The sequence below is a fragment of the Pseudophryne corroboree genome, chromosome 7 (genome assembly GCF_028390025.1).
Source record: "Pseudophryne corroboree isolate aPseCor3 chromosome 7, aPseCor3.hap2, whole genome shotgun sequence".
NCBI lineage: Eukaryota > Metazoa > Chordata > Amphibia > Anura > Myobatrachidae > Pseudophryne > Pseudophryne corroboree.
The window spans coordinates 93,283,298-93,299,551 of NC_086450.1; the positions used below are offsets into that span (position 1 = coordinate 93,283,298).

At 48.9% G+C, this 16,254-nt stretch overlaps 1 protein-coding gene across 2 annotated transcripts in view; it reads right to left on the reverse strand.

Moving 5' to 3' along the window:
• SCRN3 (secernin 3) overlaps nt 1-16,165 on the reverse strand; it is a 55,665-nt gene extending 39,500 nt beyond the window's left edge. Inside the window, exon 1 of one of the 2 annotated variants that reach the window (XM_063933435.1) lies at nt 15,847-16,165. In XM_063933435.1, the coding sequence (XP_063789505.1) occupies nt 15,847-15,850 (4 nt within the window). In that variant the 5' untranslated portion in view covers nt 15,851-16,165. Of the gene's footprint in view, nt 1-15,834 lie in introns of both variants that reach the window. The other variant, XM_063933434.1, reaches the window with a different exon arrangement.
• Between the last annotated feature and the right edge of the window lie 89 nt (nt 16,166-16,254).

The following is a 16,254-nucleotide window of genomic DNA, read 5'->3' on the forward strand; positions in this document are numbered from 1 at the left end:
AGCCGATGCATCTGAAGATGCGATCCGGACCACTTGTCTAACAGATCCCACTGAAAGATCCTTGCATGGAACCTGCCGAATGGAATTGCCTCGTAAGAAGCTACCATCTTTCCCAGGACTCGCGTGCAGTGATGCACAGACACCTGTTTTGGTTTCAGGAGGTCTCTGACCAGAGATGACAACTCCTTGGCCTTCTCCTCCGGGAGAAACACCTTCTTCTGTTCTGTGTCCAGAATCATACCCAGGAACAGCAGACGCGTCGTAGGAACCAGCTGCGACTTTGGAATATTCAGAATCCAGCCGTGCTGTTGAAGCACTTCCTGAGATAGTGCTACTCCGACCAACAACTGTTCCCTGGGCCTCGCCTTTATAAGGAGATCGTCCAAGTATGGGATAATTATAACTCCCTTCTTTCGAAGGAGTATCATCATTTCGGCCATTACCTTGGTAAATACCCTCGGTGCCGTGGACAGACCAAACGGCAACGTCTGGAATTGGTAATGGCAGTCTTGTACCACAAAACTGAGGTACACCTGGTGAGGTGGGTAAATGGGGACATGCAGGTACGCATCCGTGATGTCTAGTGATACCATGTAATCCCCTTCTTCCAGGCTTGCAATAACCGCCATGAGCGATTCCATTTTGAACTTGAACCTTCTTATATAAGTGTTCAAGGATTTTAAATTTAGAATGGGTCTCACCGAACCGTCTGGTTTCGGTACCACAAACATTGTGGAATAGTAACCCCGTCCCTGTTGAAGGAGGGGAACTTTTATTATCACCTGCTGGAGGAACAGCTTGTGAATTGCCGCCAGCACTACCTCCCTGTCCGGGGGAGTAGCTGGCAAGGCTGATTTGAGGTAACGGCGAGGGGGAGACGTCTCGAATTCCAGCTTGTATCCCTGAGATACCACTTGTAGAACCCAGGGATCCACTTGTGAGCGAACCCACCGGTCGCTGAAGTTCCGGAGACGGGCCCCCACCGCACCTGGCTCCACCAGTGGAGCCCCAGCGTCATGCGGTGGATTTAGTGGAAGCAGGGGAGGATTTCTGTTCTTGGGAACTGGCTGTATGGTGCAGCTTTTTCCCTCTACCCCTGCCTCTGGGCAGAAAGGACGCGCCTTTAACCCGCTTGCCTTTCTGGTGCCGAAAGGACTGTACCTGATAATACGGTGCTTTCTTTGGCTGTGAGGGAACCTGGGGTAAAAATGTCGACTTCCCAGCTGTCGCTGTGGAAACGAGGTCCAGGAGACCATCCCCAAACAATTCCTCACCCTTGTAAGGCAAAACCTCCATGTGCCTTTTAGAATCCGCATCACCTGTCCACTGCCGAGTCCATAATACTCTCCTGGCAGAAATGGACATTGCATTTATTCTAGATGCCAGCCGGCAAATATCCCTCTGTGCATCTCTCATGTATAAGACTACGTCTTTAATATGCTCTATGGTTAGCAATATAGTGTCCCTGTCAAGGGAATCAATATTATCAGACAGGGAATCAGACCACGCTGCTGCAGCACTGCACATCCATGCTGAAGCAATAGCAGGTCTCAGTATCGTACCTGAGTGTGTATATACAGACTTCAGGATAGCCTCCTGCTTTCTATCCGCAGGCTCCTTTAAGGCGGCCGTATCCTGAGACGGTAGTGCCACCTTTTTTGACAAGCGTGTGAGCGCTTTATCCACCCTCGGGGATGTCTCCCAACGTACCCTGTCCTCTGGCGGGAAAGGGTACGCCATTAGTAACTTTTTAGAAATCACTAGTTTTTTATCAGGGGATGCCCACGCTTCTTCACACACTTCATTTAACTCATCTGAAGGGGGAAAAACCACTGGTTGCTTTTTCTCCCCAAACATAATACCCTTTTTTGTGGTACCTGGGTTAATGTCAGAAATGTGCAACACATTTTTCATTGCCGTAATCATGCAACGGATAGCCCTAGTGGAATGTACATTAGTCTCGTCGTCGTTGACACTGGAGTCAGACTCCGTGTCGACATCTGTGTCTGCCATCTGAGGTAGCGGGCGTTTTTGAGCCCCTGATGGCCTTTGAGACGCCTGGGCAGGCACTGGCTGAGAAGCCGGCTGTCCCACAGCTGTTATGTCATCGAACCTTTTATGTAAGGAGTTGACACTGTCGGTTAATACCTTCCACATATTCATCCACTCTGGTGTCGACCCCGCAGGGGGTGACATCACATTTATCGGCACCTGCTCCGCCTCCACATAAGCCTCCTCATCAAACATGTCGACACAGCCGTACCGACACACCGCACACACACACAGAGAATGCTCTGACTGAGGACAGGACCCCACAAAGTCCTTTGGGGAGACAGAGAGAGAGTATGCCAGCACACACCACAGCGCTATATAAAACAGGGATTTACACTACACAAAGTGATTTTCCCTATAGCAGCTATAATACACAGTATTGCGCCTAAATTTAGTGCCCCCCCCTCTCTTTTTTATCCTATTGAGCCTGGAAACTGCAGGGGAGAGCCTGGGGAGCGTCCTTCCAGTGGAGCTGTGAAGAGGAAATGGCGCCAGTGTGCTGAGGGAGATAGCCCCGCCCCTTTTTCGGCGGGCTTCTCCCGCTCTTTTTATTAATATTATGGCAGGGGATTTTTACACATATATAGTTTATTAGACTATATTATGTGTTTTTTGCCATTTTTAAGGTAATCTAATTGCAGCCCAGGGCGCCCCCCCCCCCAGCGCCCTGCACCCATCAGTGACCGGAGTATGTGGTGTGCATGGGGAGCAATGGCGCACAGCTGCAGTGCTGTGCGCTACCTTAATGAAGAACGGAGTCTTCAGCCGCCGATTTTCTCCTCGGAATCTTCCGTCTTCTGGCTCTGCAAGGGGGACGGCGGCGCGGCTCCGGGACTGGACGACCGAGGCTGGGCCTGTGTTCGATCCCTCTGGAGCTAATGGTGTCCAGTAGCCTAGAAGCCCAAGATAGCTGCAAGCAGGTAGGTTCGCTTCTCTCCCCTAAGTCCCTCGTAGCAGTGAGTCTGTTGCCAGCAGATCTCACTGAAAATAAATAACCTAACAAATACTTTCTTTACTAAGAGCTCAGGAGAGCCCCTAGTGTGCAACCAGCTCGAGCCGGGCACAGATTCTAACTGAGGTCTGGAGGAGGGGCATAGAGGGAGGAGCCAGTGCACACCAGATAGTACCTAATCTTTCTTTTAGAGTGCCCAGTCTCCTGCGGAGCCCGTCTATTCCCCATGGTCCTTACGGAGTACCCAGCATCCACTAGGACGTCAGAGAAAATAAGAATTTACTTACCGATAATTCTATTTCTCATAGTCCGTAGTGGATGCTGGGACTCCGTCAGGACCTTGGGGAATAGCGGGCTCCGCAGGAGACAGGGCACATCTAAAAAAGCTTTTAGGTCACATGGTGCGTACTGGCTCCTCCCCCTATGACCCTCCTCCAAGCCTCAGTTAGGTACTGTGCCCGGACGAGCGTACACAATAAGAAAGGATCTTGAATCCCGGGTAAGACTCATACCAGCCACACCCATCACACCGTACAACTTGTGATCTGAACCCAGTTAACAGTATGATAACACAAACGAAGTAGCCTCTGAACAGATGGCTCACAACAACAGTAATAACCCGATTTTTGTAACAATAACTATGTACAAGCATTGCAGACAATCCGCACTTGGGATGGGCGCCCAGCATCCACTACGGACTATGAGAAATAGAATTATCGGTAAGTAAATTCTTATTTTCTCTAACGTCCTAGTGGATGCTGGGACTCCGTCAGGACCATGGGGATTATACCAAAGCTCCCAAACGGGCGGGAGAGTGCGGATGACTCTGCAGCACCGAATGAGAGAACTCCAGGTCCTCTTTAGCCAGAGTATCAAATTTGTAAAATTTTACAAACGTGTTCTCCCCTGACCACGTAGCTGCTCGGCAAAGTTGTAATGCCGAGACTCCTCGGGCAGCCGCCCAGGATGAGCCCACTTTCCTTGTGGAATGGGCCTTTACAGATTTAGGCTGTGGCAGGCCTGCCACAGAATGTGCAAGTTGGATTGTACTACATATCCAACGTGCAATCGTCTGTTTAGACGCAGGAGCACCCAACTTGTTGGGTGCATACAATGTAAACAACGAGTCAGATTTTCTGACTCCAGCTGTCCTTGAAATATATATTTTTAATGCTCTGACAACGTCCAGTAACTTGGAGTCCTCCAAGTCGCTAGTAGCCGCAGGCACCACAATAGGCTGGTTCAAGTGAAATGCCGAAACCACCTTAGGGAGAAATTGAGGACGTGTCCTCAATTCTGCCCTGTCCGAATGGAATATCAGATATGGGCTTTTGTATGACAAAGCTGCCAACTCCGAAACTCTCCTGGCTGAAGCCAGGGCCAACAGCATGGTTACCTTCCATGTAAGGTATTTTAAATCTACCGATTTTAAAGGCTCAAACCAATGAGATTTGAGAAAATTTAGAACCACGTTCAAATCCCACGGTGCCACTGGAGGCACTATTGGGGGTTGTATATGTAGTACACCTTTGACAAAAGTTTGTACTTCAGGCACTGACGCCAATTCCTTCTGGAAGAAAATTGATAAGGCCGAAATTTGAACTTTAATGGACCCCAATTTTAGGCCCATAGACAATCCTGCTTGCAGGAAATGTAAGAATCGACCCAATTGAAATTCTTCCGTTGGAGCCTTCTTGGCCTCACACCACGCAACATATTTTCTCCAAATGCGGTGATAATGTTGTGCGGTCACTTCTTTCCTGGCTTTAATTAAAGTAGGAATAACTTCCTCAGGAATGCCCTTCTCTTTTAGAATCCGGCGTTCAACCGCCATGCCGTCAAACGCAGCCGCGGTAAGTCTTGGAACATACAAGGTCCCTGCTGAAGCAGATCCCTTCTTAGAGGTAGAGGCCACGGATCCTCCGTGAGCATCTCTTGAAGTTCCGGATACCAAGTTCTTCTTGGCCAGTCCGGAGCTACCAGTATTGTTCTTACTCCTCTTTTCCGTATAATTCTCAGTACCTTTGGTATGAGAGGCAGAGGAGGGAACACATACACTGACTGGTACACCCACGGTGTTACCAGAGCGTCCACAGCTATTGCCTGAGGGTCTCTTGACCTGGCGCAATATCTGTCCAATTTTTTGTTGAGGCGAGACGCCATCATGTCCACCTTTGGTTTTTCCCAACGGTTCACAATCATGTGGAAAACTTCTGGATGAAGTCCCCACTCTCCCGGGTGAAGGTCGTGTCTGCTGAGGAAATCTGCTTCCCAGTTGTCCACTCCCGGGATGAACACTGCTGACAGTGCTACGACATGATTCTCCGCCCAGCGCAGAATCCTTGCAGCTTCTGCCATTGCACTCCTGCTTCTCGTGCCGCCTTGTCGGTTTACGTGGGCGACTGCCGTGATGTTGTCGGACTGGATCAACACCGGCTGACCCTGAAGCAGCGATTTTGCCAGGCTTAGAGCATTCTAGATCGCTCTTAGCTCCAGTATATTTATGTGAAGAGACGTCTCCAGGTTTGACCACACGCCCTGGAAGTTTCTTCCCTTTGTGACTGCTCCCCAACCTCGTAGGCTGGCATCCGTAGTCACCAGGACCCAGTCCTGTATGCCGAATCTGCGGCCCACTAACAGATGGGCAGTCTGCAACCACCACAGGAGAGACAACCTTGTTCTCGGTGACAGTGTTATCCGCTGATGCATGTGCAGATGCGATCCGGACCATTTGTCCAGCAGATCCCACTGAAATGTTCGTGCATGGAATCTGCCGAATGGAATCGCTTCGTACGAAGCCACCATCTTTCCCAGGACTCTTGTGCATTGATGTACTGACACAGTTCCTGGTTTTAGGAGGTTCTTGACAAGTTCGGATAACTCCCTTGCTTTCTCTTCCGGGAGAAATACCTTTTTCTGAACCGTGTCCAGAATCATGCCCAGGAACAGCAGATGTGTTGTCGGGGTCAATTGAGATTTTGGAAGATTTAGAATCCACCCGTGTTGCTGAAGCACTACTTGTGTTAGCGCTACACCGACTTCCAGCTGTTCTCTGGACTTTGCCCTTATCAGGAGATCGTCCAAGTAAGGGATAATTAATACGCCTTTTCTTCGTAGAAGAACCATCATTTCGGTCATTACCTTGGTAAAGACCCGAGGGGCCGTGGACAACCCAAACGGCAGCGTTTGAAACTGATAATGACAGTCTTGTATCACGAACCTGAGATACCCTTGGTGTGAGGGGTAAATCGGGACATGTAGATAAGCATCTTTTATGTCCAAGGACACCATGAAGTCTCCTTCTTCCAGATTCGCTATCACTGCTCTGAGTGACTCCATCTTGAACTTGAATTTCTTTATGTACAGGTTCAAGGATTTCAGATTTAGAATAGGCCTTACCGAACCGTCCGGTTTCGGTACCACAAATAGTGTGGAATAATACCCCTTTCCCTGTTGTAGGAGGGGTACCTTGACTATCACCTGCTGAGAATACAGCTTGTGAATGGCTTCCAAAACCGACGTCCTTTCTGAGGGAGACGTTGGTAAAGCAGACTTTAGGAACCGGCGAGGGGGAGACCTTTCGAACTCCAGCATGTAACCCTGAGATACTATCTGCAGGACCCACGGGTCCACTTGTGAGTGAACCCATTGATTGCTGAAAATCTTGAGTCGACCCCCCACCGTTCCTGAGTCCGCTTGTAAAGCCCCAGCGTCATGCTGATGGCTTTGTAGAAGCCGGGGCGGGCTTCTGTTCCTGGGCAGGGGCTGCTTGCTGCCCTTTCTTACCCTTTCCTCTGCCTCGCGGCAGATAAGACTGTCCTTTTGGTCGCTTTTTATAGGAGCGAAAGGACTGCGGCTGAAAAGACGGTGTCTTTTTCTGTTGGGAGGGGGTCTGAGGTAAAAAAGTGGATTTGCCGGCAGTTGCCGTGGCCACCAGGTCCGAAAGACCGACCCCAAACAATTCCTCTCCTTTATATGGCAATACTTCCATATGCCTCTTGGAATCCGCATCACCTGACCACTGTCGCGTCCATAAACTTCTTCTGGCAGATATGGACATCGCGCTTACTCTTGATGCTAGAGTACAAACATCCCTCTGAGCATCTCGCATATAAAGGAAAGCATCCTTTAATTGCTCTAGAGTCAATAAAATACTGTCCCTATCCAGGGTATCAATATTTTCAGTCAGAGAATCCGACCACACTACCCCAGCACTGCACATCCAGGCTGAGGCTATTGCCGGTCGCAGTATAACACCAGTATGTGTGTATATACTCTTCAGTGTAGTTTCCAGCCTCCTATCTGCTGGATCCTTGAGGGCGGCCGTATCAGGAGACGGCAACGCCACTTGCTTTGATAAACGTGTGAGCGCCTTATCCACCCTAGGGGGTGTTTCCCAGCGCGCCCTAACCTCTTGTGGGAAAGGGTATAATGCCAATAACTTCTTGGAAATTAGCAGTTTTCTATCGGGGTTAACCCACGCTTCATCACACACGTCATTCAATTCCTCTGATTCTGGAAAAAATACAGGTAGTTTTTTCACCCCCCACATAATACCCCTTTTTGAGGTACCAGCAGTATCAGAGATCTGCAAAGCCTCCTTCATTGCCGTGATCATATAACGTGTGGCCCTATTGGAAAATACGTTTGTTTCTTCACCGTCGACACTAGATTCATCTGTGTCGGTACCCGTGTCGACTGACTGAGGTAAAGGACGTTTTACAGCCCCTGACGGTGTCTGAGACGCCTGAACCGGTACTAACTGGTTTGCCGGGCGTCTTATTTCGTCAACTGACTTTTGTAATGTGCTGACATTATCACGTAATTCCATAACTAAAGCCATCCATTCCGGTGTCGACTCCCTAGGGGGTGACATTACCATCATCGGCAATTGCTCTGCCTCCACACCAACATCGTCCTCATACATGTCGACACACACGTACCGACACACAGCAGCCACACAGGGAATGCTCTAATCGAAGACAGGACCCCCTAGCCCTTTAGGGAGACAGAGGGAGAGTTTGCCAGCACACACCAAAAGCGCTATAAATGTATATAAACAACCCTAGAAGGTGTTGTTTACTATATATGCGCTCTTAATATATAAATATCGCCAATTTATGCCCCCCTTCTCTTTGTTACCCTGTTTCTGTAGTGCAGTGCAGGGGAGAGACCTGGGAGCCTTCCTCACCAGCGGAGCTGAGCAGGAAAATGGCGCTGAGTGCTGAGGAGAATAAGCTCCGCCCCTTTTCCGGCGGGCTTTTCTCCCGGTTTTTAAGAAACTGGCCTGGGTTAAAATACATACATATAGCCTTAATGGCTATATGTGATGTATTTATTTTGCCACTAAAGGTAATTATATTGCTGCCCAGGGCGCCCCCAGCAGCGCCCTGCACCCTCCGTGACTGAGTCAGTGAGCCGTGTGACAACAATGGCGCACAGCTGCCGTGCTGTGCGCTACCTTCAAGAAGACTGAGGAGTCTTCTGCCGCCTGCTTTCCGGACCTCCGTTCTGCCGTCTCTTCAGCGTCTGTAAGGGGGATCGGCGGCGCGGCTCCGGGACGAACCCCAGGCTGACCTGTGTTCCGACTCCCTCTGGAGCTAAGTGTCCAGTAGCCTAAGACTCCAATCCATCCTGCACGCAGGTGAGTTGGAAATCTCTCCCCTAAGTCCCTCGATGCAGTGATCCTGTTGCCAGCAGGAATCACTGAGATTGAAACCTAAAAAAAAACTTTTCTAAACAGCTCTTTAGGAGAGCCACCTAGATTGCACCCTCTCGGACGGGCACAAAAACCTAACTGAGGCTTGGAGGAGGGTCATAGGGGGAGGAGCCAGTACGCACCATGTGACCTAAAAGCTTTTTTAGATGTGCCCTGTCTCCTGCGGAGCCCGCTATTCCCCATGGTCCTGACAGAGTCCCAGCATCCACTAGGACGTTAGAGAAATAGGATTTTAATACCTACCGGTAAATCCTTTTCTCCTAGTCCGTAGAGGATGCTGGGCGCCCATCCCAGTGCGGGCTGTTCCTTGCAGTTGTAGTGTTACTGGTTATTTTTTGGTTACACGTGGGTTGTGTATAGGTTATGTTCAGCTTGTTGCTGTTGTCAGTTCATACTGTTATCTGTTTTCCTGCTACTCCGGTAGTACGGTATGTTTGTGGTGTGGGCTGGTATGTGTCTCCCCCTTAATTTAACAAAAATCCTTTCCTCGAAATGTCCGTCTCTCCTGGGCACAGTTCCTATAACTGAGGTCTGGGGGAGGGGCATAGAGGGAGGAGCCAGTTCACACCCAGTCAAATTCTTTTTTAGTGTGCCCAAGCTCCTGCGGATCCCATCTATACCCCATAGTCCTTTAGGAGTCCCCAGCATCTTCTACGGACTAGGAGTAAAGGATTTACCGGTAGGTATTAAAATCCTATTTTTTTACTCTGCTGCTTGCTGGGTATATGGGATGGAGTCTTTTCATTAGGGTCCAGATTGTGTGTGTTTGTTGCTGGATTTGGGGGGAAGGAGGGGGGGGGGGGGGTAGTGTTAGAGTTTTGCAAAGGACACTGCCTGGAACAGTTGTCTAGGTACAGCACAGGGGTTATCTTACTGGGCATGTAATTTGTCATGTGACACTTTGTCATTTTACACTTTATGTAATGTGTAGAAAGAGGACTCTGCCTGCCTAATATGTAGAAATGTGGTCTCTGCTGCCGTAAAGTGTAAAAGGGGACTTTACCTGCTGTACTGTGTAAAAGGAGCTCTACCTGGCGTAATGTGTGACAGGGACTCTACCTGACGTAATGTGTGTAAGTGGCGCTACTGTGCGGCGTAATTTGAATAATGGAGACTACTGTACAGCGTAATACGAATTGGTATAATTTTGTGTCCACACACCTTCCCCGTGAAGCCACGCCCCTATATCTACGGCACGCGCTTGCCCTATTTTACATATGGGGGGGGGGGGGGGGTTGCCGATGCTATTTCTTGCACACAGCGCTAAAATGTCTAGTTACGGCACTGATAGAGTGTATCATATGGGTTCACTTTGATGCCCACTGTTTTGTATGAGGGAGTCACTTACATGATTTCTGTATTAAAAGTGCAGCCTAGAAATTCACTTGAAAACGGTGACAGCATTGAGATGCATCAAACCTTCCAAAAAGCAACAGTCTATAAAATGCTACCTAGAATCGAATGCTATGGACAACGTCCCCTGTAATCTGTAGAAGGTTTGATATATCTCTAAAGAACCTGATGGGTATTCTCACTGATGTCACTGGTTATTGTTGGGGAATTATATCAAATCTTGGAGAGAGAAAATAAGATTTTACTCACTGGTAAATCTATTTCTCGTAGTCCGTAGTGGATGCTGGGAACTCCGTAAGGACCATGGGGAATAGACGGGCTCCGCAGGAGACTGGGCACTCTAAAAGAAAGATTAGGTACTATCTGGTGTGCACTGGCTCCTCCCACTATGACCCTCCTCCAGACCCCAGTTAGATTTCTGTGTCCGGCCGAGCTGGATGCACACTAGGGGCTCTCCTGAGCTCCTAGAAAGAAAGTTTATTTTAGGTTTTTTATTTTACAGTGAGACCTGCTGGCAACAGGCTCACTGCATCGAGGGACTAAGGGGAGAAGAAGCGAACCTACCTGCTTGCAGCTAGCTTGGGCTTCTTAGGCTACTGGACACCATTAGCTCCAGAGGGATCGACCGCATGGAACTGGCCTTGGTGTTCGTTCCCGGAGCCGCGCCGCCGTCCCCCTTACAGAGCCAGAAGAGGTCCGGAAAATCGGCGGCAGAAGACCTCAGTCTTCACCAAGGTAGCGCACAGCACTACAGCTGTGCGCCATTGCTCCTCATAACACACTTCACACTCCGGTCACTGAGGGTGCAGGGCGCTGGGGGGGGGGGCGCCCTGAGCAGCAATAAAAACACCTTGGCTGGCAAATATATCACAATATATAGCCCCAGAGGCTATATATGTGATAAATACCCCTGCCAGAATCCATAAAAAAGCGGGAGAAAAGTCTGCGAAAAAGGGGCGGAGCTATCTCCCTCAGCACACTGGCGCCATTTTCTCTTCACAGTGCAGCTGGAAGACAGCTCCCCAGGCTCTCCCCTGTAGTTTGCAGGCTCAAAGGGTTAAAAAGAGAGGGGGGGCACTAAATTTAGGCGCAATATTGTATATACAAGCAGCTATTGGGAAAAATTCACTCAATATAGTGTTAAACCCTAAATTATATAGCGCTCTGGTGTGTGCTGGCATACTCTCTCTCTGTCTCCCCAAAGGGCTGTGTGGGGTCCTGTCCTCAGTCAGAGCATTCCCTGTGTGTGTGCGGTGTGTCGGTACGGCTGTGTCGACACGTTTGATGAGGAGGCTTATGTGGTGGCAGAGCAGATGCCGATAAATGTGATGTCGCCCCCTGTGGGGCCGACACCGGAGTGGATGGATAGGTGGAAGGTATAAACCGACAGTGTCAACTCCTTACATAAAAGGCTGGATGACTTAACAGCTGTGGGACAGCCGGCTTCTCAGCCCGCGCCTGCCCAGGCGTCTCAAAGGCCATCAGGGGCTCAAAAACGCCCGCTCCCTCAGATGGCAGACACAGATGTCGACACGGAGTCTGACTCCAGTGTCGACGAGGTTGAGACATAAACACAATCCACTAGGAACATCCGTTACATGATCCCGGCAATAAAAAAATGTGTTACACATTTCTGACATTAACCCAAGTACCACTAAAAAAGGGTTTTATGTTTGGGGAGAAAAAGCAGGCAGTGTTTTGTTCCCCCATCAAATGCGTGAATGAAGTGTGAAAAAGCGTGGGTTCCCCCGATAAGAAACTGGTAATTTCTAAAAAGTTACTGATGGCGTACCCTTTCCCGCCAGAGGATAAGTTACGCTGGGAGATATCCCCTAGGGTGGATAAGGCGCTCACACGTTTGTCAAAAAAGGTGGCACTGCCGTCTTAGGATACGGCCACTTCGAAGGTACCTGCTGATAAAAAGCAGGAGGCTATCCTGAAGTCTGTATTTACACACTCAGGTACTAGACTGAGACCTGCAGATAGTGCTCCTGCAGCGTGGTCTGTGACCCTGTCAAACAGGGATACTATTTTGCGAACATAAGAGCATATTAAAGACGTCGTCTTATATATGAGGGATGCACAGAGGGATATTTTGCCGGCTGGCATCCAGAATTAATGCAATGTCCATTCTGTCAGGAGGGTATTAGAGACCCGACACTGGACAGGTGATGCTGACTTTAAAAAGGCACATAGAGCCTTATAAGGGTGAGGAATTGTTTGGGGATGGTCTCTGGGACCTCGTATCCACAGCAACAGCTGGGAAGAAAAATTTTTACCTCAGGTTTCCTCACAGCCTAAGAAAGCACTGTATTATCAGGTACAGTCCTTTCGGCTTCAGAAAAGCAAGCGGGTCAAAGGCGCTTCCTTTCTGCACAGAGACGAGGGAAGAGGGAAAAAGCTGCACCAGTCAGCCAGTTCCCAGAATCAAAATTCTTCCCCGGCTTCCTCTGAGTCCACCGCATGACGCGGGGGCTCCACAGGCGTAGCCAGGTACGGTGGGGGGCCGCCTCAAAAATTTCAGCGATCAGTGGGCTCGCTCACAGGTGGTTCCCTGGATCCTTCAAGTAGTATCTCAGGGGTACAAGCTGGAATTCGAGGCGTCTCCCCCCCGCCGTTTCCTCAAATCTGCCTTGCCGACTACTCCCTCAGGCAGGGAGGCTGTGCTAGAGGCAATTCACAAGCTGTATTCCACGCAGGTGATAGTCAAGGTGCCCCTACTTCAACAAGGACGGGGTTACTATTCCACACTGTTTGTGGTACCGAAACCGGACGGTTCGGTGAGACCCATTTTAAATTTGAAATCCTTGAACACATACATAAAAAAATTCAAGTTCAAGATGGAATCCCTCAGGGCGGTTATTGCAAGCCTGGAGGAGGGGGATTACATGGTATCCCTGGACATCAAGGATGCTTACCTGCATGTCCCCATTTACCATCCTCACCATGAGTACCTCAGATTTGTGGTACAGGATTGCCATTACCAATTCCAAACACTGCCGTTTGGACTGTCCACGGCACCGAGGGTCTTTACCAAGGTAATGGCAGAAATGATGATACTCCTTCGAAAAAAGGGAGTTTTAATTGTCCCGTACTTGGACGATCTCCTTCTAAAGGCGAGGTCCAAGGAGCAGTTGTTGGTCGGAGTAGCACTATCTCGGGAAGTGCTACAACAGCACGGATGGATTCTATACATTCCAAAGTCACAGCTGGTTCCTACCACACGCCTACTGTTCCTGGGGATGGTTCTGGACACAGAACAGAAAAAAGTGTTTCTCCCGCAGGAGAAAGCCAAGGAGCGGTCATCTCTAGTCAGAGACCTCCTGAAACCAAAACAGGTGTCGGTGCATCACTGCACACGAGTCCTGGGAAAAATGGTAGCTTCTTACGAAGCAAAATTCCATTCGGCAGGTTCCATGCAAGAACCTTTCAGTGGGACCTCTTGGACAAGTGGTCGGGATCGCATCTTCAGATGCATCGGCTGATAACCCTGTCTCCAAGGACCAGGGTATCTCTACTGTGGTGGCTGCAGAGTGCTCATCTTCAAGAGGGCCGCAGATTCGGCATACAGGACTGGGTCCTGGTAACCACGGATGCCAGCCTTCGAGGCTGGGGGGCAGTCACACAGGGAAGAAATTTCCAAGGACTTTGGTCAAGTCAGGAGTCGTCCCTACACATAAATATTATGGAACTGAGGGCCATTTACAATGCCCTAAGTCTGGCAAGGCCTCTGATTCAAAACCAGCCGGTACTGATCCAATCAGACAACATCACGGCAGTCGCCCATGTAAACCGACAGGGCGGCACAAGAAGCAGGATGGCGATGGCAGAAGCCACAAGGATTCTCCGATGGGCGGAAAATCACGTCTTAGCACTGTCAGCAGTGTTCATTCCGGGAGTGGACAACTGGGAAGCAGACGACCTACACCCGGGAGAGTGGGGACTTCATCCAGAAGTCTTCCAACTGTTGGTAAACCGTTGGGAAAGGCCACAGGTGGACATGATGGCGTCCCGCCTAAACAAAAAACTAGATATTGCGCCAGGTCAAGGGACCCTCAGGCAATAGCTGTGGACGCTCTAGTGACACCGTGGGTGTACCAGTCGGTTTATGTATTCCCTCCTCTGCCTCTCATACCAAAGGTACTGAGAATAATAAGAAAACGAGGAGTAAGAACGATACTCGTGGTTCCGGATGGGCCAAGAAGAGCTTGGTACCCAGAACTTCAAGAAATGATATCAGAGGACCCATGGCCTCTACCGCTCAGACAGGATCTGCTACAGCAGGGGCCCTGTCTGTTCCAAGACTTACCGCGGCTGCATTTGACGGCATGGCGGTTGAATTCCGGATCCTAAAGGAAAAGGGCATTCCGGAGGAAGTCATTCCTACGCTGATAAAAGCCAGGAAAGAAGTAACCGCAAACCATTATCACCGTATTTGGCGAAAATATGTTGCGTGGTGTGAGGCCAGGAAGGCCCCAACAGAGGAATTTCAGCTGGGTCGTTTTCTGCACTTCCTACAGTCAGGAGTGACTATGGGCCTAAACTTGGGTTCCATTAAGGTCCAGATTTCGGCTCTGTCGATTTTCTTCCAGAAAGAACTGGCTTCACTGCCTGGAGTTCAGACATTTGTAAAGGGAGTGCTACATATTCAGCCCCCTTTTGTGCCTCCTGTTGCACCTTGGGATCTCAACGTGGTGTTGAGTTTCCTAAAATCACATTGGTTTGAGCAACTTAAAACTGTGGATTTGAAATATCTCACGTGGAAAGTGGTCATGTTATTGGCCTTGGCTTCGGCCAGGCGTGTGTCAGAATTGGCGGCTTTGTCATGTAAAAGCCCTTATCTGATTTTCCATATGGATAGGGCAGAATTGAGGACTCGTCCCCAGTTTCTCCCTAAGGTGGTATCAGCTTTTCACTTAAACCAACCTATTGTAGTGCCTGCGGCTACTAGGGACTTGGAAGATTCCAAGTTACTGGACGTAGTCAGGGCCTTAAAAATTTATATATCCAGGACGGCTGGAGTCAGGAAAACTGACTCGCTTTTATCCTGTAGGCACCCAACAAAATAGGAGCAAAATAGGAACAAAAGTGGAGCATTTGCTCGTAGCAGCCACTGTAAACTGTAAAGGTGCATACACATGGTGCAATGTATTCTTGCAATTTTGACTATAAAGTTAGCACAAATCGCACTGTGTGTATACAGCTTGCGATACCGAAGCTCGGCCCCGCGGGGTCGGTATCACAAGAAAAATTAGACTGTGCAGACAAGGCAATTTTGACTATATTATGTACAATTTAGTTTCTAGTACAGTCAAAATCACAAGTAATTATAGTCAGTATCGGTGGTTCTGGGCTTCGGGGAATTCAAAGGAAATCGCAGACAAAACTTTTCTAGCACTGCCTGTAAAATGACAGAAGCTGATGGTATGGGATTCTCCACTTCATATCTCTCCAAAATTGAACACCCTCCCCCTATTAATTAGCATTCACGACATACAGTAGCACTGTCCACTACGCAATAGCATGCCCGCCAACGTTTAATAATAGTTTCCAAGGACACGTTGCTGATGAGGTAATGCGTTTATACTTGAGACCTTCCCTGGGTATTTGGCAACTATCAAAGTGATGCGAGATTATATTTATATATATATATATATATATATATATATATACATACATACATATACATACATACATAGATAGTATAACGACCTGCAATTCGCTACAAAAGTAAATTCCAAATGAATATGAATAATACCGAGATTCTCACTCATTGTGCCACTGGATTGGAACAGAAGAGCCTACACGACTGGAATCGCTCCTTCCAACCAAGTATTGACAGCAGAAAAGAACTCTTGAGTAGACGACGCTTATGTCAGTATCACCATATTGTGACTGGCAGAAGAGCAGCTGCCAACCAGTAGCGTCTTATTGACTACTGTGCAAGATGTATAAACGAGAGCTGTCTATTTTTTGATCGATTTGTGATTAAGAAAAAAAATGGTCCCCAGTTTTGATACGTCCGGAAGAGCAGCAGCGCCATCTTTCTGTAGAGTAAAATCCCCTAAACCTGAATGAATGGCCTCATGTAAAATGCTGCCGTCCTGGAGACATAACACTGTTTTGACCTCTAGTGAAACAGGAGACGCATTTGCTCAGGAAAATGCCTGCGCGCGGT